General features: G+C 41.8%; 2 protein-coding genes across 6 annotated transcripts in view; one reads left to right on the forward strand and one right to left on the reverse strand.

Annotated features, from left to right (window-relative positions):
- The first annotated feature begins 696 nt into the window (after nucleotides 1–696).
- On the forward strand, nucleotides 697–18,530 carry SDCBP (syndecan binding protein). Of its 2 annotated transcripts, none has more exons than XM_069779387.1 (9): nucleotides 697–717; nucleotides 5,561–5,626; nucleotides 8,765–8,843; nucleotides 11,352–11,461; nucleotides 11,777–11,935; nucleotides 14,688–14,863; nucleotides 16,108–16,279; nucleotides 16,844–16,935; nucleotides 17,810–18,530. In XM_069779387.1, the coding sequence occupies exons 2-9, from the start codon at nucleotides 5,576–5,578 to the stop codon at nucleotides 17,862–17,864; spliced, it is 894 nt and encodes a 297-aa protein (XP_069635488.1). In that variant the 5' UTR covers nucleotides 697–717; nucleotides 5,561–5,575; the 3' UTR covers nucleotides 17,865–18,530. The 2 variants fall into 2 exon arrangements, with proteins under 2 accessions (XP_069635488.1, XP_069635487.1); XM_069779386.1 differs by lacking the exon at nucleotides 697–717 and adding an exon at nucleotides 1,318–1,475.
- A 4,247-nt stretch (nucleotides 18,531–22,777) lies between these two features.
- The window catches only part of NSMAF (neutral sphingomyelinase activation associated factor), a 40,225-nt gene continuing 36,079 nt past the window's right edge, over nucleotides 22,778–26,923 (reverse strand). For all 4 annotated transcript variants that reach the window (XM_069779382.1, XM_069779383.1, XM_069779384.1 and 1 more), the window contains 4 exons: nucleotides 25,868–26,018; nucleotides 25,373–25,475; nucleotides 24,132–24,241; nucleotides 22,778–23,152 (listed from right to left, as the gene is read on the reverse strand). In XM_069779382.1, the coding sequence (XP_069635483.1) occupies nucleotides 23,058–23,152; nucleotides 24,132–24,241; nucleotides 25,373–25,475; nucleotides 25,868–26,018 (459 nt within the window). In that variant the 3' untranslated portion in view covers nucleotides 22,778–23,057. The remainder of the gene's footprint in view (nucleotides 23,153–24,131; nucleotides 24,242–25,372; nucleotides 25,476–25,867; nucleotides 26,019–26,923) is intronic.

The raw sequence follows: 26,923 nt of genomic DNA on the forward strand, positions 1-26,923 counted from the left end.
GGTGCCAGGCCTGGCTGATCGTTGGATATAGAAACAGGAGCCTTCTAAACAGCTGGAGAGAGGCTGTTTCTCTGCATTCAGCACTGCTGTGGCTGCTACCCCAATCCTACGCATCCCTGTGGTGCTCAGCAAAGATGCTGGCAACTGGAGAGGATCAAGAAACTTAGGATTGGAAAATATACGTTGCAACAAAATCTCTGTTTAGCTTAACTAAGGTTATAATTGCGCAGGCAGCTCACGTAATGAAACAGCCTGTTAGTGCCAGAAGGAAGGGAATCACCCTTCCCTCTCATTCCTGTTTCTCCTTCCTCCTGTTTCCAGCCGCACCCTCCCTTCCCTTGCTCCGGATGGTGCTGGTGCTTGCGAGATCCTTTCGTTGCTGGTTTGGCTCACTAACCCAGCAGAAAAACATTCATGTTTTTTGGTGGATTTGATTTCTGCTGGAGCAGCGAGTTAAGCTGTCCCACAGAAGAGCGTGACAACTCCTGGGACTGGCTGAGGACAGGAGAAAGAGGCGGGAGGTGGGAGCAGACCTCCTTCCTCCGTGCTGGCAAGCTGTCAAATTCTCCTACTGAGCACTCTGGTTTCTGAGCTGAAGAGAAGCTTTAGGTTGCTCAGCACATTTAACGATCTATCTGACGAACAAGATTTGACAACAGGCAGTCTAGCACAGAAGGATTTTAAAGACTGAAAATCGATGCTAGAGAAGTTCGCACTGTAAGTAAGGTAAATGCGGAGTAACTACCGCAATTGAGCATGAAAGCCTCTTCCCGAGCTTGTTGCAGCATTTTTCCCTGTCGGTGGTATACACGGTTTCTCCAGGGGAGCTTCTCCAGGAGACGTGCTCTGCTACAGACGGGCACGGGCGGGAGAAGGCCCAGGCGGGCGCTGGACCGCGGGCCAGGCGACATGGTGGTCACCCCGGTCACCCCGGCTCTGGCGTGTGGCGACCCACCAACGCCTGGCCGGCAAACACGCAAACCAAAGCCGACAGAAGGCAGTTAGCAGAACGTGCTTTACTGGAGGAAAACCGGTTGGAAAATGAATAGAAAACTACACTTTTTTTCTTCGTGAAGATGACAGCTGTGAGCCAATACTGGCAAAGGAACGATGCAAAGGCAATACAAAACCGCGGAATGCCAGTGGTGAGCCATCGGATAAGTAAAACAAGCGACCAGAGGGGAGCGTTGCCGGCCGTGGCGGGGAGCGGGGCCGTTGCTAACGGAGCTGGGCCACCTCCGCCCCACAGACCCAGGCCCCGGCCCCGGCCCCGGCCCCGCGGCGCTCCCTTCCCCGCCCGCCGGGCCCGGCCCACTCCCGCCGCCGGAGCATGCGCGGAGCTGGGCCAGTTCCGCCGCCGCCCCCGCTCCCCTACAGCGGCGTTGCCGGGACTTAGGGGAGCCGTCGCCGCTGCCGCCGCTTCCCCTCTCCGCGCTGAGGGTCCCGACGAACGGCAACCGCCGCCTGGGCCAGAGGTGAAGGAGGGGCTGGGGCCGGCTGGCGGGGCACCCTCCCCTGCGGCCCGTTGTGCGCGGGCCCGGGGCGGCGGCCCGTCCTCGGCGGCGTGAGGGGAGGGGGCGGGTGCTGCGATCGCGGTGGCCGGGCATGGCGGAGCGGGGAGGAGGTGTGGCGGGGAGGCCGGTGCCGAGCCGGCTTCGCTGTGCGGCTTAGCGAGGGCGGTGTTTGTCCCCGCTCCCTCCGGGGAGCCGTGTCGTGCTCCTGTGGGGCGACCGCTCGCCGGTGCCGGCCGGGGGAGTGTGTGTCTGGGGGGGGGAAAGGCGGCCGCTGCCGGGCGAGGGGCGCTGCCTCCCCGAGGGGCTCCTCCGTCCGCGGCCAGAGAAAACAGCGAGTAAATAAGCGCCCGTGCGTCTGCCTGTGTCCACATCCTCCCGAGGTCTTGGGCTTGGGGTGTCGTCTGACCTCCCGTTCAGGCTCCGGGGTCATTGCCTAAGGACCGCGCCTCTCGGCCGGTTCCTGTAAGGAGACTCGGACGTTCGTAAGAGCTTCCTTTTAGACGGGCTAAATACTGCTGCAGGGGTAGAGTGGATGCGACCTGCCCTTTTGGGCAAGCGAGCCCTGCTTCGGGTCTGGAATGGAGGCAGCAGATTTCAGAGCTAAATGCATAATGAGAACAGTTGCTCAGAGGCTAATTAGATACGTATCAGAAGGGAAACACGGAGTTATTAGTTGGAGAACGCGTCTTGCGAAATGGTTGCTCGGTTCCTGATGTCTCAGCCTGACCTCCAGGAGGTTTTGTTCCGGATCTGCTTTAAAGATGAATTTTTGTGTTCATAAGCTTCTAACTTATGGAAGTGGAAACCAGTGTTTCAGTATAGGTGCTAGCTTTGTGGCCAGCTGTAATCTCTCCACGGGCCACAGGCAGAAAACACTCGTGGGTGGTGTTTTTTGTTTTGGTTTGTTTTTCCCCCCTCCCCCAGTATTGGCTGCTGGTGCTTTCAGAGACAGCAGTCGCTACAGGCTGGCCAGAGCTGGGGTTCAGCTGCTTCCCGCACTGCCTTCAGCTCCACGCTTTCCGACCTGGAGGGTGCATTGGGAAGCCCATCTCCTCCCAGCCGTGCCACCGAGGGCCGTTCGGGATCGCTCCCACCCGCGAGACTTCCTGCTGGCAGCCCCGAGGAGTCACGAGTGCTGCCTTTCCACGGGTCTCCAGCCAGTGGCTCGGTACTTCCCTTTGCCAGACAGGATCTGCTGACGGGTGCTGGCGGTCAGACTTCCCAGCCAAGGATACTAAGAAATGGGGAGAGGTCTTCACTGCTGGGTTTTGTGGGTCACTGGCTGAGTTATGGCTGTCCCTCCAGCCCCACGCTCTTCCTTTGGTTTTCACTTTTGTTTTCCTAAACACTTGTGTTCCCCACAAGATGTGGGAATGTGGGAATACAGAAATGATCAAGAAAAATGATTCTGGTGTCAGTGTAGATTTTTAAGAGAGAAAAGGAGGTTATAGTGACTCACGTTTTATGGTAGCCACTCCCCAGTGCCTAAAGCCATTACAGTGCCTGCTGAAACTCTTGTTTATACTGCGAATAATGTTGCACGGAACTTGCGGACAAGTTCTTCCTGCAATTACTGGTGGTCCCCGACAGTGGCAATTGTTATTAAAAGGTCATATTTTAAACTAATACAGTATTTTTGCAGATCTTGCTTTACCTAATGAGGATTATTTGCTACAACTGCCTGTGCAGAAATTGAAAATGCTGTATGCAAAGCTTGTACAAGCTCACTGAACGCAATTACAGTGGTGACAGTTATTCTGGCTATTTAGCTGGAAAACCAAAAATGGTAACTGGTGGGATTATGACAAGGGAGGTAGCCAGGCAGCTCCTTGGCAGTGGTGACAAACACCTGGGCTTGTGAGCCCTTGGCTGGCAAGGGGAGGTGGCCAGGGGGGATTGTAAAGTGGCAGGATAAGCTGCTGGAGTGTCATCTTATGTGATCTGAGAACTAATATATGTTTAGATTTGCTAATACTTTTCTACAGAAAGCACCATACTCCTCTTTGTAAACTAGAGGAAAGTTGAGGTTGCCCGTCTGACAAATGTCACCGGTAATTGTGTGCAGAGTGAGACTGGTCTGTAGAGGAGAACTAAAAGTGGCTGAGGTGTAAACATGCTGGGGTTTGTGGCATGGAAGTCGGTCACTGGGACGAGGGACCCAGCAGACCCTGTGCTGTGCTCTGCTGCTGTCTGGATGTCAGAGCTTGCCATCCACAAAATGCTCCTCATGTGCCCCTTATCACCCTGAAACATTCCTTTGGGAATGCACCATCCTTGGCCCGTCCTCTTTTCCCGCCTGCGCGCTGCCGGTGGTGTGCTGACTTTGAATGTGTGCCAGTGGTTGGACCTGCACCTGAATGTACTAGGGCAGCTGTAGCGTAGACGTAGATGGCGAGTCTGATGCTCTGTGTGACTTGACTGGTGTTAGCAGCAGAATGCAGCATCCGAGCACCACTTACCTGAGTGACGGGTTTGCCGGGTTTGGGCTTGTGTTTGCTCTTACCCGTTTTGGGTGAGCAAAAGCACTCAATTGTTTCAGGTCAATGCCGGATTAAAACAGAACTTTAAACTCGTTTTAAATGCGTATGTTTAATTTATAAAGCTTCCAGACTTCAACTATATTTGGTTTAGTTGCAACAATTAGTCAAAATGTCAGCGGCAATTAATTATTACAACATAATTGGCCACGCGTTCGCAATTTAGATCTCTGTCACATTTAGGGCATGGTTTTTTTAAGTTTTAATTGTAGTTTGATATGCTACTGGAGCTGTTGGGCACTCTGCTGAACAAGTAGAAAAGCTGTCGATGAGCTTAGCGTAATATGAAGAGATGTCTATTGTGTTGCTGCAGTATCACATTAGGCATCAGTGTGTGTGGTGTTCTTTTATTTTAAATCAACTTAATATCTGCACTTAGAGAAGCAGTAGCTCAAGGATGTGTGCAGTGGTCACTTTTAGTCTGGAATTTTTGCTACATTGCACACAAATAAGGACCTCTGTTCTTTGGATGAAAAAATGAATCCCCAAAGCTCTTAACAGAGCTGCAGTGTCTTCTCAGTGCCTTCTGTAACTTGCAAAGCTATATTGCATTTTGTTGTCTTCTATTTCTGTCCCTCTCCCCCCCTCATTAAAACATTCCCATACATTGCTGAAATGTTTTACTACGGTTTTGAAAATTTCAGCTGAACTCAGTGAGAGTGTGAGTGAAGGAGCTCTGGGAAAATGGGGTTTCCTGAAGCCTCAGGTGCCTGGCTCTAGCAGAGCTGGATGTCAGTGTGGTGCCTTAGAGGATCATGTGAAGTGGGTTTTTTGGTTTTGCTTGGTTTTTTGTCTTGGTTTTTTTTTTTGTTGTATTACTTCCTGATAAGTTGTCATAGGGCTCTCCCAACATCACATGAGAACCAGCTTGAAGCCTCTGTGTGTTTTGAAACTTGCCACTGGCTGAATCTTGCTGGTTTATGCTCTCTTGCTGCAATTAATGTGTTGCAAATGGACATGGGAAGCCAGTTCTCTTTAGTAGCTTCTTACTGGAATATCAGAACTGACAAAAGTGTTCAAATACTTTGGATAACAGAGTGAAAGCTTCTGCGGTTTTATATAAAAAACTGTCCCAGTCAGGAGTAGGAGGAGGGTGATTAGATTTTTCTCCTTAACCCTCATCATCATTGCATCCTGGCCTAAGGTCTGTCTTTGCAATACTTCATGTGAAACAGTTTTCTCTGTATTGGCTTCCTCATCGTTGAGACCTGAACTTTGACAATGCTAAGTATATTAAATAAAGCCTATTACATAAAGGCTATTATCAATAATAGATTAAGTGGGTAGTCTTAATGGAATTTATTTGCGGTCCCAGGTATCTGTAGTGCTAAGACTTGCAGGTCACAGATCAACTGACTTGCAGGTCACAGATCACTTATTTAACACTTTGTCTGCTTTCTTTTTCTTTTTTGCTTTTTTAAGTTGTAATTTTAAGTGAGTACCTCTGACAACTAACCCTGTTGTTTGTTTGCTTTCCCCCTTTTTTTTCTTGGTCTTCCCTCTACCCAGTGAGACTGAATCAAAATGTCTCTCTATCCTTCCCTGGAAGATCTGAAGGTGGACAAAGTTATTCAGGTATGGTGGGTTTTAATCAGATGAGTTTTGATGATAATAATGGATGTGATGATTTTTAATCTAGAGGCGGGGAGACTTTTATTGCAGGCCTGAGTTGGTGTTATACCATCATACTCTGAAAGGGGAAAGACAAACTGTTTACTTTGTAGCTTGTTATAATATGATTAATGCTTACTTTACCACTGTTGGGTATGTTTATTTTTTTCATGTATTCATTTATAGTAATTTGTCTTTAATGTGTTGATATGTTTGGTTTTTTTGAAATATAGATACTTGGTCTTAAGTAGACAAACATAGTCAATCTGTTCTCATACTTCAGCTCTGACATGATGAATAGGTATTGACTGAACTAATCAACGTTTTGTGTCTCATTCTTGGTGTCCAAACCTGTGGCAGAAAGGTCTCGTGGCCAGCTGGGCACAAAAAAAAGAGTACTGACTCTCTTAACATCATCTGGAATCACAGACTGGTCCTCTGGCTGTTTCGTGGTAGTGACCAGTTCTCTCAATGCTTACAAGATTATCACATCTGTGTAAACCCCTTTATGTGTAAGAATATTTGTGTCTTTATTATGAGACAGGACGAGGATGAAAAAAAAATATCTGTGAAACGAAATAATGAAAAACACTTTAATGGATAAAACTCCATGAGAAATTTCATGAGTGTATTTTATGAGGAGTTTCCTTGCTTTCTTCAGCATTTTACCTAGCTTCCATTTTTCTTTCCTAAACTTAAACTGGATTCCCTCCCAGTTTAAACAACAGCAATGAGTTATACTGCATTTTAAGGTGGCTGCTGCTTCTGTCCTTGTCCTTCTCATTGGGAAGCAATCAAGCAAACAGCACAGAACAGCTTATTAACTCTCCTGTGCTGTCCCGAAGTGGAATGCCTCAGTCTCACTTGCATTTGTATGTGTGGGGTGGAGCTCTTGAAGTTGTGGGCGCTGTGTTGGGATTTCTTCTTGTTGTGTCCGCCCACCCCACCCCATTCGTCTTATCTTACCAAAGTCCTTTATCTACAGTCAGATAATGCTGGAAAAAAAACCAAACAAAAACAAAACCCTAGCCTGCAGCCAAGAATGTGCTCCTTCAGCCTTTTAACAACCAACTGCTAGAGTTTATATATTGCAATTAAAAATACTAAATGTGGTCTTTCTACTGCTTAACTTTTGTGACCACATAATGAAGCGGTGAGGAAATGGAAGTAGGGTATCTATATGCCGAGTCCTCTAAACCTTGAATCATAGATACATGTTCTGTCATTTTATAGAGTAGGGACTTTTCTTGTACATGATCTTGCCCATGCACTCAGCAGGGTTTATGTACTTGGGCAGAAGTGCCTTGTTCGTGTGACTGTGCCTGTAGTCTGTTGTGTTTCACAGACAAATAAGAGTAAAACAGAGGTTTCTGTAGGGACCATAACAAATTGTTCTGTTAAGATAGTGTAATCCTTGGTAACACTGTAATCTCAAAGGTCAGTTTTCCAGAAATCAGTTCATGTGGGACAGATGCTTGCTGTCATGCTTAAAGATGACTGTCCACTTGAAGTTTAAATTAGGATTTCACCAAGTTCTACCACTTGATGAGTGGGATGTCAAGCAGGACAGCCTATGAGAAAATTCATGTGCGGGTGGGAGAGAGCAGAGATAGAGCCAAGAGCATTCAGTTATAGATCCGTAGTGGAGAGGTTTCAGTGTTCTTGTTGCCATTGTCAATGGCGAAGATTGCCCTTCAGCAGTTACGTGACAGCATCTCACTCCTGCTGACTGTAGGAGGAACTAGGGGGGTAATGGGCTGTCTACTGAGTATAGTTGTGAGAGAGGGGAAGTAAATACTGTTGTTGCTAAATACAATTATTTCAAGAGTAAGCTATTCCATTTTCACTGATATTTTTGGTAGCAGAGGCTAAATTATTTGCCTCTCCCAAAAACTGCATTATAAAAATGCTGTCTTTTTAAATATATCTGACAGCACTCTTAGGAGAAAAGGGGGCAGCATACTGGAAAACAAAGTCTGTGTCCACAACAAATGAGTGAGATTAAAATAACTGCTGGTTAAAACAAATGGGCTTGTTACATTAAATATTCTAACCTATTCTTTTTGTCCAGCATTTGGGTTGGAGGCTATTCTTCTTAATACATCTGATATTGATAAAGAATGAGTTATTCTTGCTCTGAAACTTTTTTTCTAAAAACAACTTCCTGGAGAGTACAGGACTATGAAGTCTTCTATTTTTAAGCATGATTTCCTTAAAAACATTAAGTAATTTGACCGTCATGTTGTGTTAGATGATTTATGCGTCCTGTTTGGCATAACGTTTCACTATACATTTAGTAATTCCGCCCCCCCCTCCCCCCCCCTTTGATGTTCAACCTCAGGAAAGCTATTGGGATAGCTATTTCCATCACACTTAACAGGCGTCTGTAAGGCAGTATTTTTCACTGGTCATGATTACACAAGGCCGAAAAAGTAGTAGCTGAGGTATTGAGAAGGAACGAAACTGGCTTACTTTAATATGGCCTCTTATGTTTGTGAGTCAGTAAGCAATACAGAAATTAAGCTTAGTGTGTTAGCTGTAGTGGCAAGTTCTGTAGAAAAATCTTAGAAGGTTAATTTCTTTCAGAAGGTGTTAAACTAGTAGCATTGGATCATGTGGAACTTGCAACTTGTAAGGCACTATGGTAGAACTCATGAATAACGTCTGTAATTGGTGAAGAGGTAAAACTCCTGCTATCCAGCTGAAAAAGTAATTACAAAACACTCTGCCAAAGGTCATATCTTAAAACTTAAATTTACAAAGCTTTGTCAGCTAAGTTTACTGTGTCTTTTAAGGCTCTTTAAGTTGCTTGATGACAAAAACAGAACAGGTTGACAGTAAAGCCTTTCTGCATTATTACTGTAGGTTGGCTCTGAGGAAGATACAAATTGATCTACCGATATAGTTTGATACTACTACAGCATATTGTATTGAAGTTATTTCTTTCAAAGAAAAAGATTGACTTCAGAACTTCAAAATGAATTGGAACTAGCATGTACAAGAAAAAAAGAAAACATTTAGTCTTCTGCCTGCATAGTAAAGATTTCATAGATTATTTTTTTCCTTGTATAAGATAACATACGTGAGTTTCTTTGCTTTTAGGCTCAGACTGCCTTTTCTTCAAATCCAGCTAATCCAGCAATCTTGTCTGAAGCTTCTGCTCCTATTCCTCATGATGGAGGTAAGCTCATGTACTGTATAGTATCCTCATGTTGTGGAAAGCAGTTATGAAATCCTAAAGTTAACAGTACAGTCAAAAATACCTATAAATATGTAACCCTATGTACAAAGGGCGAGACCACGCCTTTTTGGAAATGCCAACACCCACCTCGATAAGGTGCTAGAGTCAAAAAACAATGTTTGCTTATAAAAGGAAGTTGTGGCAAACACTAACCCTTCTCTTAACTTTTTGAAACTTTCCAAGTGAGCCTAACATAACAAGATCTGCTGTTGGTACCATTTGAGCTCTTTTTATCTCTTACCTCAAACACTTAGTTGTCCTTATTTATCACATGTATATTTGTAAGCTTTAGAGGGCAGCATGAGTCTTAAGTGTCTTTCCTCTCCATATGAGCTTGCTTAGGAAAAGACGAACACGAATCCCTGTCAACAGAGACGTGTCTGGGAAGGTGGAACTTAATGTTGTCATACTATCAACATAAAGCTTCCAGTAGATTTTGGGATCAAATGTCTGGTGGCAAATCCATCAGACCTAAAGCTGAATGACTTGTACCCATTTCTTCTCCTTTTCTCCCATGCACATGTACATGCACAAAGGTATGTTTGAGATCAGAGCTCTGGGTTAGTAAGTTATGCTTGGTCTAAAAGGCCTAAAGCCTCTCACCAGTATGACCAGCAGCAGTGCTGGAACAGCTGTCAGGAATGCTGGTGGGTTAGGTATTAAAGCTTGGTGGATGTAACTTGTCTCCAGCTCTCCTCTTGGTGCTGGTCTGTCTAAGATGACTTTAAGGCAGGAGTTCGTATAGCTCACCAGAGAGCTGCCTCTCATAGATCCTTTCTGGAATAGGTACGTACCTGGCCTACCCTCACCAGACCAGATTTGAGTTTGCTTCAGCAGTCCCTTCTTGGCAGCATTCTTTTTGCTGTCCAGAGTTTGAATTCTTTTGCAGTTTTTGTGCCTGCTGGCTGAATGACATAATTTCGACATCAGCTTTTGTGTGAATTGCTCAGGAGCTGTGTGTGGCTGAAGACTGATTGATCACTCAATATATCCTAAAAAAGGGAGGCCTACACCATCTATAGGATGTGCCAAACCCGCTGCGAATCCCTCAGTCCTGGCAGAGGCAGGAGAATATACAACAGCAAGAGCTTTTGGATGTGTTCTGCTGTTTGGAGGTCTCTGTTTTGAATGAGAATCTAATACAGCCAGCAAGATGCATCCTGTGTTGTGGTCTTTGATGAAGAACAAAAGAGAAAAATCGAGTAGCTGCAGAAGTCTTGTGCAGTGTTAATTTTGTATAATCCTAGGGGCTTGAAAATGCAAGCAAAAATAGAAGAAAGATTCAGGAAAAGGTTATTAATCAATATTGGTGAAACTACAAGCTGATAGATCAATCTGGAAATAAGATCAGACAGCTCTTGTGAAGCAGCATGCAAACATAACTCCTGAAAGTATTAAGGAGGAAAAAAGTCCCGTTTATACTGGAGTTCACCTTGCACTGACCTTTTTTCCTTCCCAGAAAAGTTACTTTCCATTTCTAGTCAAATGTGGATTCTTGTAGTAGCTGGTTTTATACATATACCCATAAAAGAACACTAGAAACCTAAGCTTTGTGAACAGGGGAGCCTTCTTGCTTCCAAGGCTGTCCCTTGCACCACATTGCTTTCCAAGCAGCTTTTTCTGTCCCCACCAATTTGGTGAGAACAGCGGGTGGACTCTTAAGAGTTCTTGTAACTGCCACTTGTTAAATGGCACCAGTTAGTTATCTGTGGAATGTCAAGAGCAATATCAAGCTTATTTCCAGAGTGGTTTGACTCAAGGTCTGACAAGTCTGTCAGTTTAACTTCCTTTCCTCCCACTCTCCTTGCAGCCCGCTCCTCTTGGGTGTAGAGGAATCTCCTGCTGGATATTTTAAGGGCTGTGTTTGCTTTGTCTTCTTGAGAAGCATGTCTAAAACCACTTCATTTTGAAGCTATGATAAAATGACAGCTACTTTCTTATGAAGACACTTAAAGCAGACTGCACTGTGGACCTTACAGCCAGGAGGCTGTCTTCTGCAGAAACTTTATCATGCCTGGGATCTGGAATGTCCTTGGCACACGTGTGTTCTCTAGCATACCTGGTTTGGGGGTGGGAGACTAGTTCCCTGATAATTGCCCAAAAGCTTTGGAGCAAGGGCATGTCTTCATGGACTGCAGCAAAATGTTGGTTTTGAACCTTATCACCATGTGTCTGATGTTGTTTGTGCTGTAAAGGATGAATGGAGTAACGGAAGCTAAAAGTTCTCTAAGCTCTTTATCTCAGAAGTGCTTCTTGTCTGGTTACTTTTCTAAGATGGGCTAGAATAACAGTCCTTATTGAAGTGGGTCTTCTGTCATAATTTTCAAATTAAATACATTACAATAGCACAAGATCTGTTGAAGTAATTGTACATGTGAAAGCAGTAATGGCTTGTTCTGTTAAACCAACAATTGTATTGATGGGTTTGTTTTGTTTTTTCTCCTATAGGCTTATACCCCAGATTGTATCCAGAACTTTCTCAGTATATGGGCCTGAGCCTAAATGATGAAGAGGTGCAGAGAAACTTACCAGTGGCAGCAGCTGCTCAGCCACAAGGTGTAGGTACCAGTCAAGCATGTTTTAGAAAGAAAAGTGTAAAGACTAAATGTATATCTAGCATTCTAGAGAGTAGACTACTATTTGTCTAAGTACCAGCCCTGACTGATAAATGAATTGTTTTAAGTAACCGTGCCTATTTTAATCTGGTCTTAAACTGAGCAGTGTATTTCCAGTGTTGGGGGTGGGGCGGGGAAGAGTTGGTGTTGTAACTTAATTTATATGTTGGTTTTTTTGAAATATCACTTCATATAAATTGACATATATCTATTTTAAACAGTTGAAACTAAGTTGTCTGGCTATTTTGTTTTAATCAGCAACTGGTCACGCGACCATCTGCTAATTACATGGTAGCTCCAGTGACTGGAAATGATATTGGAATTCGCAGAGCAGAAATTAAGCAAGGCATCCGCGAAGCAATTTTATGTAAAGATCAAGATGGCAAAATTGGACTTCGCCTTAAGTCTGTGGACAATGTAAGTAGAGAAGCTTGCTTTTGCCTATAGAGATATTAACTGCTGGATTAAATTAGTAATGAAGTTAGTGTATGGTTACAAAATTGTCTTCTGTATAATGCTTGCTTATCCATTATCAGAATTTTAAAATCCTTCATTAGATCAGTAAATAGATTTCCAGCTGTCTGGACTAGGATCTAAATTTACAGCAGCAATTTACTTCCATGTGTTTTATAACACCTGAAAAATACTTGTAATTTTTTTATTTATTTTTTTTTTCACTTGAGAGCATGAATTGTCCTTGCAGAGCTGCTGTGATACTTGTTAGCAGCTCAAGACTTCTTGCCTCTATCTTTGTGGACACACTGGGCAGTACTTAAGTTCAGCAGTATGCAGAGAACTGCCCATGGCTTAGAAGTAGCTCCTCTTTTATAGATTCTTGCAGTGTGTTGCCAGTGAGAAAAGTAAGGATAGTGAGAGTGTCATCTTACCTATTTGTAAAGAGTAATTTTGGAATGGGCTTTTTTGAGTTTCCCTTAACATGAACATAGCTGCAAGAAGATCCTTAAACCTGCTCTGGAGCTTCTCTGTTTCAATATCTTTTCATTCTCAGTATGGAAAACACTCTTCTCCCCCCCCCCCCTTCTCCCCCCCCCCCCTTCTCCCCCCCCCCTCTTCTCCTCCCCCCCCTCTTCTTTTTCCCCCCCCTTCTTTTTCCCCCCCCTCTTCTTTTTCCCCCCCCTCTTCTTTTCCCCCCCCTCTTCTTTTTCCCCCCCCTCTTCTTTTTCCCCCCCCTCTTCTTTTTCCCCCCCCTCTTCTTTTTCCCCCCCCTCTTCTTTTTCCCCCCCCTCTTCTTTTTCCCCCCCCTCTTCTTTTCCCCCCCCCTCTTCTTTTTCCCCCCCCTCTTCTTTTTCCCCCCCCTCTTCTTTTTCCCCCCCCTCTTCTTTTTCCCCCCCTCTTCTTTTTCCCCCCCCCTTCTTTTTCCCCCCCCTCTTCTTTTTCCCCCCCCTTCTTTTTCCCCCCCCTTCTTTTTCCCCCCCCTTCTTTTTCCCCCCCCTCTTCTTTTTCCCCCCCCTCTTCTTTTTCCCCCCCCTCTTCTTTTTCCCCCCCTCTTCTTTTTCCCCCCCCTCTTCTTTTTCCCCCCCCTCTTCTTTTTCCCCCCCCTCTTCTTTTTCCCCCCCTCTTCTTTTTCCCCCCCCTCTTCTTTTTCCCCCCCCTCTTCTTTTTCCCCCCCCTCTTCTTTTTCCCCCCCCTCTTCTTTTTCCCCCCCCTCTTCTTTTTCCCCCCCCTCTTCTTTTTCCCCCCCCTCTTCTTTTTCCCCCCCCTCTTCTTTTTCCCCCCCCTCTTCTTTTTCCCCCCCCTCTTCTTTTTCCCCCCCCTCTTCTTTTTCCCCCCCCTCTTCTTTTTCCCCCCCCTCTTCTTTTCCCCCCCCCTCTTCTTTTTCCCCCCCCTCTTCTTTTTCCCCCCCCTCTTCTTTTTCCCCCCCCTCTTCTTTTTCCCCCCCCTCTTCTTTTTCCCCCCCCTCTTCTTTTTCCCCCCCCTCTTCTTTTTCCCCCCCCTCTTCTTTTTCCCCCCCCTCTTCTTTTTCCCCCCCCTCTTCTTTTTCCCCCCCCTCTTCTTTTTCCCCCCCCTCTTCTTTTTCCCCCCCCTCTTCTTTTTCCCCCCCCTCTTCTTCCCCCCCCCCCCTTCTTTCCCCCCCCCTTCTTTCCCCCCCCCCTCTTCTTTCCCCCCCCCCTCTTCTTTCCCCCCCCCTCTTCTTTCCCCCCCCCCTCTTCTTTCCCCCCCCCCTCTTCTTTCCCCCCCCCCTCTTCTTTCCCCCCCCCCTCTTCTTTCCCCCCCCCCTCTTCTTTCCCCCCCCCCTCTTCTTTCCCCCCCCCCTCTTCTTTCCCCCCCCCCCTTCTTCCCCCCCCCAGCAAGGCCATTTAATCTGAATGTTTAAAAAAAAATTGTACTCAAGGTTTTATATAGGGTTAAAGTGCTTTTTGCAGTTCTCCTAACCCAGGAAATGCTGGCATTTTCTTAGAGTAGCATGGTTTTTTGGTTTGGTGGGTTTTTTTGTTTTGTTTACCACCTCCCCCCCTCCACACACACCCCCCCCCCCCCACACCCACACCCACCCACCCACCCCAAGGTATTATCTACAGTTTACCTTGATATGCTTTACTTGGTTTTTGGAGGTACTTTGACTAGAAATAGTTTTTTAACACCTTGGTTTTTTATCTGAGGTGCTAGCAAGTCATAATTGATAAAAAGTTGGAAATTAATGGGGTTGTGAAAGAAGGAAAAATCTGCCATAGAGTTCCTAGCATTGCTGATCTATTTCTCAGCTATATGACTCTGATGTCAGGCAAAGGAATTATTAGTTAAATGCACAAGGAGATATGCAAATTTACCACTAGTCTGTCTTGATCCAGTTGTTCATATTTCTTGTTAAAACAGAATAGTATTTACCCCTTTGAGTAAGGCTTTAATGTTATGCTCATGTTGTTTTTTAATGTCTAAAGATGTAGACAAAACAGATTTGCCTATTTCCTAACTTTATTCTAGCATTAATTATCTATCAGTCTGGTAAAGACATCTAGAAACAGACTGAAATTTCAAAAATGCCTCTTAAGGAGAGATAATTAGCAAGTCCTGCCCGTGTGGTTGGTGTTACATAGCGAGTGGGAAACTTCAAAGGGTTATGTGTTCTGTCACTGGTCTTCATCTTTAAGGAAGAGCTTTCTCTTTTTTTTTCTCTTTTTTTTCCTTTCCCCTATTTTCTCTTTTGTAGGGTATATTTGTCCAGTTAGTTCAGGCAAACTCTCCAGCATCCCTTGCTGGTCTGCGGTTTGGGGACCAAGTTCTGCAGATCAATGGTGAAAACTGTGCAGGATGGAGCTCTGATAAAGCGCATAAAGTTCTGAAACAGGCTTCTGGAGAAAGGATTTCAATGATCATTCGGGACAGGTAAAGCCAACTGCAGATACAGATTGTCATTATCCATCTTGGAGTAATTCTGTGGGGTTTGGGTCTCCCCTTGCTTGAACAGGACTGCAGACACAACAAAATCTGCCCGTGTATGTGTACTTCAATAGTAAAGATCCTCAGAAACGTTCCTTTTTGTGGGGAACAGTCACCACAGTTGTTGATTTGTGAACTTCAGTGTGCACTTGCCTGGGCATGATGAGGCATAACGTTTTTCAAGGTAAACTAGTCAGAGATAGCACAAGTCAAGTTTAAACTCTGAATTCAAGAGTTCTGTGCTTTTTTTTGGACATGACTTTTGCTTGTACTGCTTGAAAAAGCAATAAAAGATGGTACCAAAATATTTGCTGTATTAATGAATACATTTGCATTTTTATTTAGCATGTTAAGTTTTCTTGTGAACTCTGTTGCTTACATACGAATTAATGCCAGTTTCGCTAAAAATATTCTTGATGAACCAATGCAGATTTTTAATTGTATTAAATAATGAGCTTGTAGGTAGTTGAATGGAGTAATAATAGCTCAGGTTCAACATAAGGTCTGTAGGCTACAAGGAGATGGATGATACATGATATGACTAGGTACATGTCTCAAAGCTTTTTTCAATGTTCATTCTTGTTTAGGAACCAAGTTTGACGCAGTGGAGGGCATGCTACTTCTATCAGGGCAGCTACTTCTATCATGTGGTAGTAGATTCCCAGCTCTGTCTACTACTTCAGTGCCCAACTCCCCGCCCCCTTCCTGGATTTACTAGCTTTTTAAGACACAATTTGAAGGTTTATTTTCTGTAAAGCAGTAGAAATGTTGTTGGGGAAGCATTGTACTCCAGAGTCCTGTGGTCTACCTATAGCTGTTAAAACTGCCTGTGCTATTTTATCTATCTTGTAATGTTTGTAGAGAAAAAATAATTTTTTAATGGATATTTGTGTTTCGTTGGTGGTTGGGGTGGGTGGGTGGATGTTGTATGGGATTTTTGTATTATTATTAATCCAGATGGTGAAATGTCTGTAGAACAGGGAAAACGTGTAAGGTTTATAAACAAGTATATATTAATATAAAAATATTGACAAAATGAAGTTAAACCCGACTACTTTTCATTGTAGTTGATGTATGAGTCTTTTAGGGTAGAATTACTTTTTGTAAGTCAAAGATGCTGAAATAGTGTGTGGCTCTTTCTGTGGTTTAGTAGACTGAAAACACGGTTTTGCATTTTAAATATCTTATAGGCCTTTTGAACGAATTATTACTATGCACAAGGACAGCACAGGGCATGTTGGTTTCATATTCAAGAATGGAAAAATAACCTCAATAGTGAAAGACAGTTCTGCTGCGAGAAATGGACTTCTTACAGAGCACAACATCTGTGAAATTAATGGCCAGAATGTAATTGGATTGAAGGTAAAATAAGTAGTATGGGGTGGGTGTAGATAGCTATGAGCTTTTTCTGTGTGTATAGTGTTTTGGAGAGGGAAAAGGATTTTAATATATTGTTTAATGTTCATAAAATAAGAAAGTAAATCATGAGAGGTAACTTAACTTGACTGGAGAGACATGCATGTTTTAAGGCTTCTTGGCAGTTTTCTATCTATAGGTAAGGCAACTCATTCTCTTCTTCTCTGCCTCTACCTGGCTAGGCTGACCCTCAGTTTTTAATCTGGAGTTTAACTTTGCTGGCAAAACAAAGAATAAGCTTCCTCCTGCCAGCTTGTGTCAAATTCTAGCAGGAATTCTGTATATAATGTCTGTATCCCTTCTCTAGTCAGTTCGTGCAATATACTGATAACCAAACATCGATGAAGTGGTATTGCAGGTTCAGTGATTTGCCCTGAAGATAAAATGCTCCAAGCAAGGAGTTGTGGGTGCCTTAAGCTGCATGAAATGTGTCTAGAAAAAGCTCTTGAACTGCTGCTTTATTAGTCAGCTTGAGTAATGTTGCTTGTGTAACTTCTTGTTTAATAACAGGACCCTCAGATTGCAGACATCTTGGCAACAGCTGGAAATGTAGTGACCATTACCGTCATGCCTTCCAGTATTTATGAGTATATAATAAAGAGGTAGGTAATAAGCAAAGCAGCCATGGTGTTAATTATAATCAAGTTGACAGTGACTGTTTTTTATAGGTTAAATAAAATGTACTCGATAAGACCTAATTACAATCTTAACGTGAAGGCTGGAAAGGGTGTGTGGGGAGTCTGAAAATTTGTTTAATCTGATGTTTTAGTCAAACCGGTGTGTTTTGGTTCTGTTTTTAAACTATTCATATGTTAGTGATGTTCCTTTGCCTTTCCTTCTCTTGAAAAACCCTTTTCTAAATGTGAATTGTCTGAACTTGATTTTCCGAGAACTTTCAAGTACATGGATAACACAACTATTTGTTACCTTGTAACTAAAATGTTGTTTCTAGTGCAACTAATTCTGGTGATGTAAATATGATTTTTGGCAGGATATAGTTGGTTTTTGCTAATCCTTTCGCAGCAGTGGCTTTCTACAGCTAAATCTCTCCTGCAAAAATATGTTTATGAAGTTGCTAGAAATTAATCATGTTTCAGGTATAACTGAGTGGGTTTTTTTCTCCACTTGGTATGCTCTTTCTACAAAACAGGTGTTTGGTGTAACAGCCACCTTTCCCCCTGCCCTCCTTCCCTCACACTTGTGATACTACTTTGCTTGCACTCATGCCTGCAGCCTGAAAGATGTTGATAACACAGCTCAGTTACTAATAAAACCACTGAGTATCATGGGCTTCTCTTCTGTGTGTGCAGTTTGATGCAGCTTTCTGTAGTGACATAGTTGTCAAAAATAGTGGAGTAAAAGGCCAACTTTTAAATTGTATTAAAAGACTAGCAATGACAAAGATACAGTGATCAGAAGCTTTAGTGGTCTTCCACAATTACTTTACAAAACTGAATGCCTTTTCCTTTCCTTTAGGATGGCAACTAGCATTATGAAAAGCCTGATGGATCACTCTGTTCCTGAAGTCTAAACTTGCATCATGTATGTGTGTGTACATAATGATGATTCCACTAAACTTGGGCTATTATACTCAGTGATTTCTTTCTTCTGCACATGAGCCTTTCTGGAGGCTAAGAGAAGATATGCTGCATCAAGCACTTGCATCTATAATGGCTGGGAATGTTACAGTTCAACATATCTCGTTAATTCACAAACTGTAAAACTTGTAGCCTTATATGCTTGACAAATGTGAAATTCCAATTGTGTTATGACTTCTTTTCGTAGGTCTTTTATTTAGTTTACTACTACTATAAGCCATTGCAACTAAAGGAACCAGATTATCACTTGCAAAGTTACGTGTTGTTACCTAGGACAATGCTGTGCTTTGTATGTCTAACACAAATGAGTATTTTTACTGCTTTCTGTTTGCAAGAGTAGATTTGAAGTAGCATATTAGAAGTATGGCTAGTACTAGTTAAGTTTTTGTTCTAGTAAATACTGTTTACACAAAAACGCCAGCTAAGCTGAATATAGCTAAAGGCATCATTCAGTAAGTAAGCGTATTAAATAAAAGTAGTGTACAGATACTCAAATCTTTTTATTACTTGTTATACAAATTGTAACTAATATGCTTATCTCTCGCCTTAACCATGTTCTTAAGGATTCAGAAATAACCAAATAAATGACTGAAACTTTAGATACTGTGTGCATGCATACTTATGGTAAGTTAAGACATTCTTGTGTTGTTGAGGTTGGTTTCAAGCAAAAACAAAGACAAGATAGGAAATACAGTTTAAAATAGCTTTCTAAATAAGTTCACTGCCTACAATGTTGAAATGTTTTAAAAGGGTAGATCTGGGATACTTCAGACAAGATATATTTGACTCTTTTCATACCTTCAGCTTAACATGTGGAATAGCAGCCTAGCTGTTCTGTAAGACATATTAATTGTATAGTTGCAATTTCATTTTCAAACTGTTTGCAATATGCAGGGTGCACTGGGTCTGGCTGGCTGGAGTTAACTTTCTTTACAGCAGCTGGTATGGTGCTGTGTTTGAGACTTGTGACTAAACAGTGTTGATAACACACCAACGTTTTTGCTGTTGCTGAGTGGTGCTTGCCCAGTGTCAAGGCCTTTTCTGCTTCTCACTCTGTCCCCTGTCCCCAGTGAGTAGTCTGGGGGTGGCCAAGAGGGAACACAGCTGGGTCTGCTGACCCAACTTGACCAAAGAAAAATTCCACGCCATTTGACATCATGCTCAGCAATAATTTGGGGGGTGTCTTTCCAAAGTAGTTGTTGCTTGGAGACTGGCTGGGCATCAGTGTGCTGGTGGGATGTGGTGAGTGATTGCCTTTGCATCACAGGGGTTTGTTTTGTTTTGTTTTGTTTTTTCCCTCTCTCCTTCCTTTCACTTAGTAAACTACCTTTATTGCAACCCACAAATTTTTCTAGCTTTTGTCCTTCTGATTCTCTTACCCATCCTGCTGTGGGGTAGGTAACTAAGAAACTCAGTGGGGGCTCAGCTGATGGTTGGGATCAACCCACCACAATAGGTCATGCGCATGTTCAGCTGAGACTTTGTAAGTGAAGTTAAATACTGGTTTTGGTGAGTGATTTTTTTTTTTTTTTTTTTTTTTTTTTTAAAGCTCTGTTCCAGATTTCTGCTGTGAAATCTAGGATTACTAAACTTCAGTTGTCTTTGTACTGGGTGGTAGGCCAAAGTCAAAGCAAGTTAACTTCAGTTTAGTATAGGTATTATTTGTTCTAAGATGGCTGTAGGGAATCAGTTCAGCTATTCTTTCAGAACTAACTTGGATCCAGAATTGGTCTGGGGATGGTGGTATCTTATTTACTTGTTTGTCCATTTAAGTGAAATAATACTTCAAAAGATGATTATAAGAGCTCACAGCAAAAAGAAAAGCAAACACAGTACTTAGCTTAGCACTCTGCAATAGTCTCACATGCCAGTCCCTTATTGGCATGTGTAGCTAGTTGCAGCTTTTCCAATTTGTAGGAAAAGTAGTAATGGGGGTAGGGTTGGGAACTTTAGTTGTGGATCTGAGCTGCAGCCCCACTTTTCTTCCTGGGAGTACTCTTAAGTTTAGCAGCATAAGCTCAGCTGTGCCTGTCAAGAAGAGTCTGTCTTGTAGCTTGCTGTTTCTTGAATACAGTAACCAAGAAAAAATCATTACACTACTTCAGGCTGTAGTGGTGATCAAATTCATCCTGAGCCATTTTAATTGGATTATTTGGTTACTAAATGATATGTCCCTGAAACCACTGTGGCAAGCACTTACTGGCAGTAATTGGTGACTTCATGTAGAGTTGGTATGATTTAGAGTCTTATGGGCACAGGACCTGTGGCCTGGAGCAGTCATCTCTTGAGTTCCTTGGCAAGCTAGTCTGCTTAGCTATGAAATTCCTGGAGCCCAAAACAAAGTGTTAGTGAAATGCTGATCTCTGCATCTAACTGGTTGTTACTTAGGAGCAGATGATTCAGCAGGGACCAGTTCTATACCTACTCAAGCTTTAAAACTCCTTATTTAAGTAAATCTATTACCATATTACAGCTTGACCAATGGGTTTTGGCCACCTAAACCTTCTGACTACAAGTCTGGCTAAAACTTAAAAAAAAAAAAAAAAAGTAAACTGACAAAAACAGGTTGGAGGAATATACCCACAGGGCAAGAATACACTTTTTTTTTTTTATATTAAACAGCTGTAACTACAGGGGAGATCTATTAGAAATAATAGAGATGTAGAACTTCAGTACAAGTACTTAGTGTTTTCCTTCCAGCTGTAGCATGTAGCAACCAGAAGTGAAAGAACTAATCAAAAAACCTCCTCTTTTCATGCAGAAACTAGCTTGCATTGAAGAGTAGGCTATGGTTAAATGTATGTACGCAGCTAAACTTTGAGTGAAGCTGCAAAAAAAATTGGTCTAGATGTAGTTCCTTGCACACATCTGATTTAAAACAAAAAAAACATACTGATGATATAACTTAGTAACAGGATTAACTTGATTTCCTACCCCCCCTTAAAAAGCTAAGGCTGCTTTAGGCACTGAACCAGCTGGCTCAGGGCTCTGTTTTATGAGCATGCTTTATAGCAGAAAGCAAGCCTCAGATGCACTTAAGAGCTATGCATTGTATGCATCCATATTTAACCAAAAGAAAGTTAAGGGTATTTTCTCTCTGAGGTAGTTCAAGTCAAAATTCAGGGGGTCACAGACTTCAGGGTCATTGTCCTCTGGTTTACATCAGCAGGAGGCTGCCTAGTGACAAAGGAACACAGCTGTGCCCAAAATTTGGCTAAGACAGCATCAAGAAAACAGGTGTGAATGTGTGTAGTTTACTATTGCTCCTGTAGTTCCTTTGTGATTTTCAAGCACATTGGAGTGTAACTTGAGTTGCAGAATTGCACATTAGCAGGAACAGAATACAAAAATAGTATGTGCTAAGAGGTAAAACAAGTTACAGTGCAACTTTTAAACTCAGGCTGGTACTGTAATACAGAAAACCTAAGCTTTGTGGGCCAGGGACAAAATACCATAGGGTGAAGGTAAACAAGCAGTGACAGGCATACTTGAACAACACAGAAAAAGTTTTTAACACAATCCAGCAATCACCTAAGACATTTCTAGGCAAGTGTAGAATGTGATTTTCTATATTTGGGAAATAAATATAATGAAAGATGAAGAAACAGGGCAGACACCAAACATTGTGCTGCAAGATTAAGACTAGTAACAGCAGGCATGCATGATATGGCTTAATCTTTTGCCACATGCGCCTTTACTACACAGACTCACTGATTACATAAAAATTCAGTTATTTGCTAAGCCAAATGAGTAATGCAGCTGAAATACCAGTTTGCTTTAACATCATGCCATACCTTATTGAAAAATAAGTTCAAACTCCAGCATAATAAAAAACTGGGGGAATGAAACAGCCCCTAACCATAAACCAATTGTTTTACAATGCTAAAGAAACAGCTGTGCTGTGAAATAGGTGTTAAGTGTCAAACCCAAGGCACAGTATCTATGGACAAAGGACTGACTGAACATAACTTAAAAGAAAGCTTGTCCTGGACACATTGACAGGGCAGTCTTAATACCAGCAGTAGAGAACACCATCAGAGAAATAAATACTGATCTTGGGTCACACTGTGGCAACATCACAGCTACAGTTGGTTGTTGCTGTATAAGAAGCCATTTAAAGACTATTTCAAGTCTTTAACTTCAGAACACCTCCTTGCAGGAAATCATATCCTTAAGTCCTACAGAGAAAGTAAGCCTAGTGCAACACTGCTTTGTCACTGGGTTAAAGACAACAAGGGATTGGATTAACCCAGGAGCTGTAGCTCTGATTAAATGCTGTATTTAAATTCTATCTCAAAGATGATTTGAATTGAAAGAGGTTGAGAACACCAAACAAAACATGAAGATGCTGAAGATTATTAAGAGAAGGATAGTTAACAGAAGTGATGAAAGGCAGTAGTAGTAGCACGTAAGCAGGCACAATATTAGAAGATTTACATCCACGCATTACACATATGTGTAACTGTTCTCTGTTGGGGGATCAATTTTATGCTTGGCTTCCTTTCAGGCTAATACATTAGTGCTGTTTTTCAATAGGAAAAAGCAATATAGAGTATGTTCTTATTCTTCTCTATGCCTTTGCAAATAGTCATATTTGGAGACTAGATAGTAGACCAGACTGCCTACTGCTTAGAACAATAGCTGCCTTACTACTTTGAACACTATTTATCATTGTATGTGTCTTCACTAGGAAGAAAAGTTGACTACACAGGAGGTACATACATACATTGTCATGAGACATGGCAAGCTGCAAGCATCCTTGAAGACTTCTTAAGTTAAGAAAGCAAATGCTTCTTTAAAACCAAACAGCAAGCTGTGATGCATTCTATGTAAATCAAACAATGACTGCAAGTTAAGAGCTCTTTAATTACAGAAAAATAGGTCTTTAATTTCATCTTGGATATCATTTTAGACAAGCATTTTCAGTATGATAGTCCATGAAAAACAAATGCATACACTACGGAGGATAAGAGCTCTCAGTGAAGTCACCATAACATAGAAAGTTGCAGTTGAACAAAGCTTCCTATCTGGTTGAACTTCAGCAGCCATCATTGCACACAGTTAAGTTCCTTTAAAAGGTTTGGTTTAAAATAAGAGTTCATTTAAATGTCTGGAGGGAAAGGCACTCAGTATTGCAGTTTCCAGAACATGATTTGTTTGTCTTCCCCTCCTGTAATAACATTGTTGCACTGTTCATTGATCCACATGGACATTACAGCACCTGGGGAAAAAAAACCCAAACAAGTAAATCCGAATGCAAATAAAAGTGGTACTCAAGATGATGGAATGGATCTTTTTAAGATATTTCAGGATCATCTGATCATTAGTTTGGATTACATTGATACAACATATGCTAAGAAGAATTTTAGTAGGCTTCTAGGTGGCTCCTCTTATTCACAGTAATGATCTCATGCTACATTTTCCCAGCTGACTTTGGGTACTAGGGGGACAATGTCAGTTGCAGTGTAGGATGCAGATGGCACACTGGCAAAAGGATTCATGGGAATAAAGGGAGGAATTTTCTCTAGAAAGTGAGATTTTTGCACTCTGCCATTTGGACTTCTCATATTAAAATTGTATTTGCATCTAGCATATGCCTAGAAGCCCACTTCTAAAGATTCCCCCAGCTACAGAATGATCTCTATACAGGTCAAGTTCCAGAGTACAAGCTTATAATAGCGAAGTTTAAAGTAACTGTTCATGAAGGCAGCCTTAAAAACCAAACTGAATAAAACTGAGACAGTTTTTCTCCTTCACGCATCCTAATTTGCTAATGTACTGAAGACTATACAAAAACACTGAAGAAGCCTAAAGCCCCCATCCAAAACAATTTCTCTAGTGAACTTTACTTAATTTGTTAAACTCGCAGTCTGAACGGACTTTGACAAAATATACAGTGCAGTCTATACTACACTTCATTAGGGCTATGAGATAGAAAAATGTTGACTTTGGGGATTTTTCTAATTCACACAACATCACAAGTAATTTGGGCAGTCTTGTAGACAACAATATTCCTCCATTCTTACTAAATTTCCTAGGAGGCTCATGTGGACCTACTTTTGGTTCTGGTGTTCCAGATAACACTAACATCATGAACAGCCCACTGACTGAGCAGATGACTCTCAAACTTTTCAATACTAGCAGAGCTGGAAAATAGGAATCCTCCATTCAATTTGAGAATAGGAATAGTTCAGGCATACCTGTATGTCCTTTGATTCTTTCAATAATTTTTCCTCCAAGAAGGTCCCAAATCAGTAATTCACCAGATTGACTTCCTGATAAGATGGTATTTCCATCCCATTTGAAGCACCTGCAAGTCAGTCTGAAATCAGTTCACTTCAAGGTTTTTATAATGAAAGCCCTACATTTCCAAACTAAGGCAAAAAGAATTGAAAATGGAGGTACAAAACTGAAGGAAACTCTGCCCTTTAACAGTCTTTCTGGAAAGGTTATTCCCAGATTATTTTAAAGGGTCATGACCCAAACTTGCTTCTCTGACTGCCCTAGACCCAGCCAGATCCTCCCCTAGCAGAAGGATGAAATGTGTTCCCACAACAGAAAAGGACCCAGTCAGCTGTACATGTGTATGGTACCCATGTGCTCTCATGAACCACCACTTTGTGTTCCTGAAACAATCACTTGAAGTGCAAAGAGGACTTTCAGGGAAATAACTGAAGAAAAAAATATATATATGTACACATTACATATACATATATATTTATGTGTACACACACAAAAGAAACCAACAAGTGTACTCCATGTATGGCTGCTATATTTTTACTTCAGTAACTGAGTAAGCATTCCATCTGTTTACCTGATAAACCATAAAGAACTGTGTGCATTTTGGCTTATGAAAAAAAGTGATCACTCTTGAATTATAATAGCCAATCTTTTCTTAGATTATTGAAACAAAAAGGAAGCATTGCAAACACCTCCCCCCCCAAACCAAACCAAACCAAAAAAAAGTGATCACTCTTGAATTATAATAGCCAATCTTTTCTTAGATTATTGAAACAAAAAGGAAGCATTGCAAACACCTCCCCCCCCAACCAAACCAAAACCCAAAACAACAACCAAGATTATTGACAGAGATGATTAAAGTAAAAGAACGCTCTCCTTGTTAGAAATTTCAATAGCTCAGCTGGTCGAAGAGCTGGTTAGCTACAGCTCCCATCATCTTTTATGGATGTTAAAGTTGTTGTTGAAAAAAAACATGAGTTATTTACTTAGATATTTGTTTGGTTTTGTCCCAGTTTGGAAAGCTTGATCATAATGTACACAACATGCTAGAATGTCAGCCTTTGCACTTCAAAACGTAATTCAATAAAACAAAGTTGCCAGTGTTACTGCCTTTTCCATTGTTCTATGACCAGCCATCAAACACCTCCACAGTAACTAAGCTGGCCATGCAGCTTCATAATCTGTATGTTCTCAGAATTACCTCTGTGGCTCATCAGTGGTTACAGAAGATATAAGCATTCCAGTTTGTACATCTATTACTTTAAAACAACAGTCCTCTCCTGCACTGAGTAGATGTCTGCTGTCTGTACAAAAGAAAAAATCAAACGCAAGAAAAAACAACAAAAAAGCATGTTTAGACATTCCATTCTAGTTACCAAAGCAGTCTGCAATACAGCATGTTGGATGTGACATTGCCTGACCTACTTATTTATAGATAATTTACTGTAAATTAAGTCTCTAAGCAAGCAATGATAATCAGAATTGGTTTAGAGTCTACACCACTGGTCTATAGTCTAGTATGGCCTCATGTACAATTAATGAATTCTTTGTAATGGAGATGCGTGTCAATCCAAAACATCTCACCATCCCCCTTAAAGTAGCAATTCCAATAACAAGGCTATATTACATGGCATCAAGAATAAGATTCCCTTTGAAACTCCTAATGGTTCATATTAAAAACTGAAATCCAACGTACCAGGACTAAAAGCAGCATCAAACACAGTCCCAGAATGACAGGGCAACTGGTGCAACACTGTTGCTGTAGTAACATCCCAAAGACTAATGGTGCCCTCTTTGGTTCCAGATGCTAGTATAGTATTTGCAGCATTAAGGTCGATTGTATTTACCTAGGAAGTTAAACATCCCATGATTTTCCTGTTCTTTCATGTGAGCCATCTTGAGACAGGTTATAAACATACACAAAGCAAGCCCATTATCCATAAGATGGTATTTTATTTACAAAAAGTTTTTACATTTAATTCTGCAACATCCTTAATTAAGTACCATTATTAAAATTCCTGCCCATAAGAAGTAAAAGATAGGTCCCTTTGAGGATATTTTAAATTGCTTTTTCTTTGCAGAATCAGAAATGCAAACTGACATTTCAGACTACTTTTAGTATCCATACTCTCCATCTAAATGCAAGACTTTACCCTTAAGGGTAAAATTCTTCTTTATTTTTAAAAAACTTCCTAGCTATCATTTGTTTCCAATTCTCTTGGGTACAGTTCTTAAATGTTATCAGAACTGTTTCAGTATTTGCCCATGTTGTGACCTGTTAAAACACTATTAAGAAGGTTTAAAACACAGTAATTCTAAATATACTACTAGAATGACATTAGAGGCTATAAATAAAAGTGTGCAGTTACACATTTATGATTCACTGCACACAACGTGTTTATATATTTACAGTGACATTCACTAATATATTTTATAGCATGGTAAACAACTCTCATTTCCTCGCCTTTGGCAAAGATATATTAATAAGAAGCTGTACCAATGAAAATACTTGAAGAACATTAGTCTGTTTTCAAAAACAAAGAAGCAAACAAAAAAAACCCCCAGTCCTCCCTGTGCCCCCTGGCACTTTGTGCATACAAGCTGAGCAAGACAAATTAAGAAACCTCCATTTATACTGTTGCTTCAGTCCCCAGGAGTGGACATTTCAACCAGGGAAGCAGGGCACAGGACACATCAGACAAAAAACCCCAAAACGAAAGAAAAAAACCCTACACGCACACTTCCCAAAACA

This window comes from Haliaeetus albicilla, chromosome 3, assembly GCF_947461875.1.
Source record: "Haliaeetus albicilla chromosome 3, bHalAlb1.1, whole genome shotgun sequence".
Taxonomy (NCBI): domain Eukaryota; kingdom Metazoa; phylum Chordata; class Aves; order Accipitriformes; family Accipitridae; genus Haliaeetus; species Haliaeetus albicilla.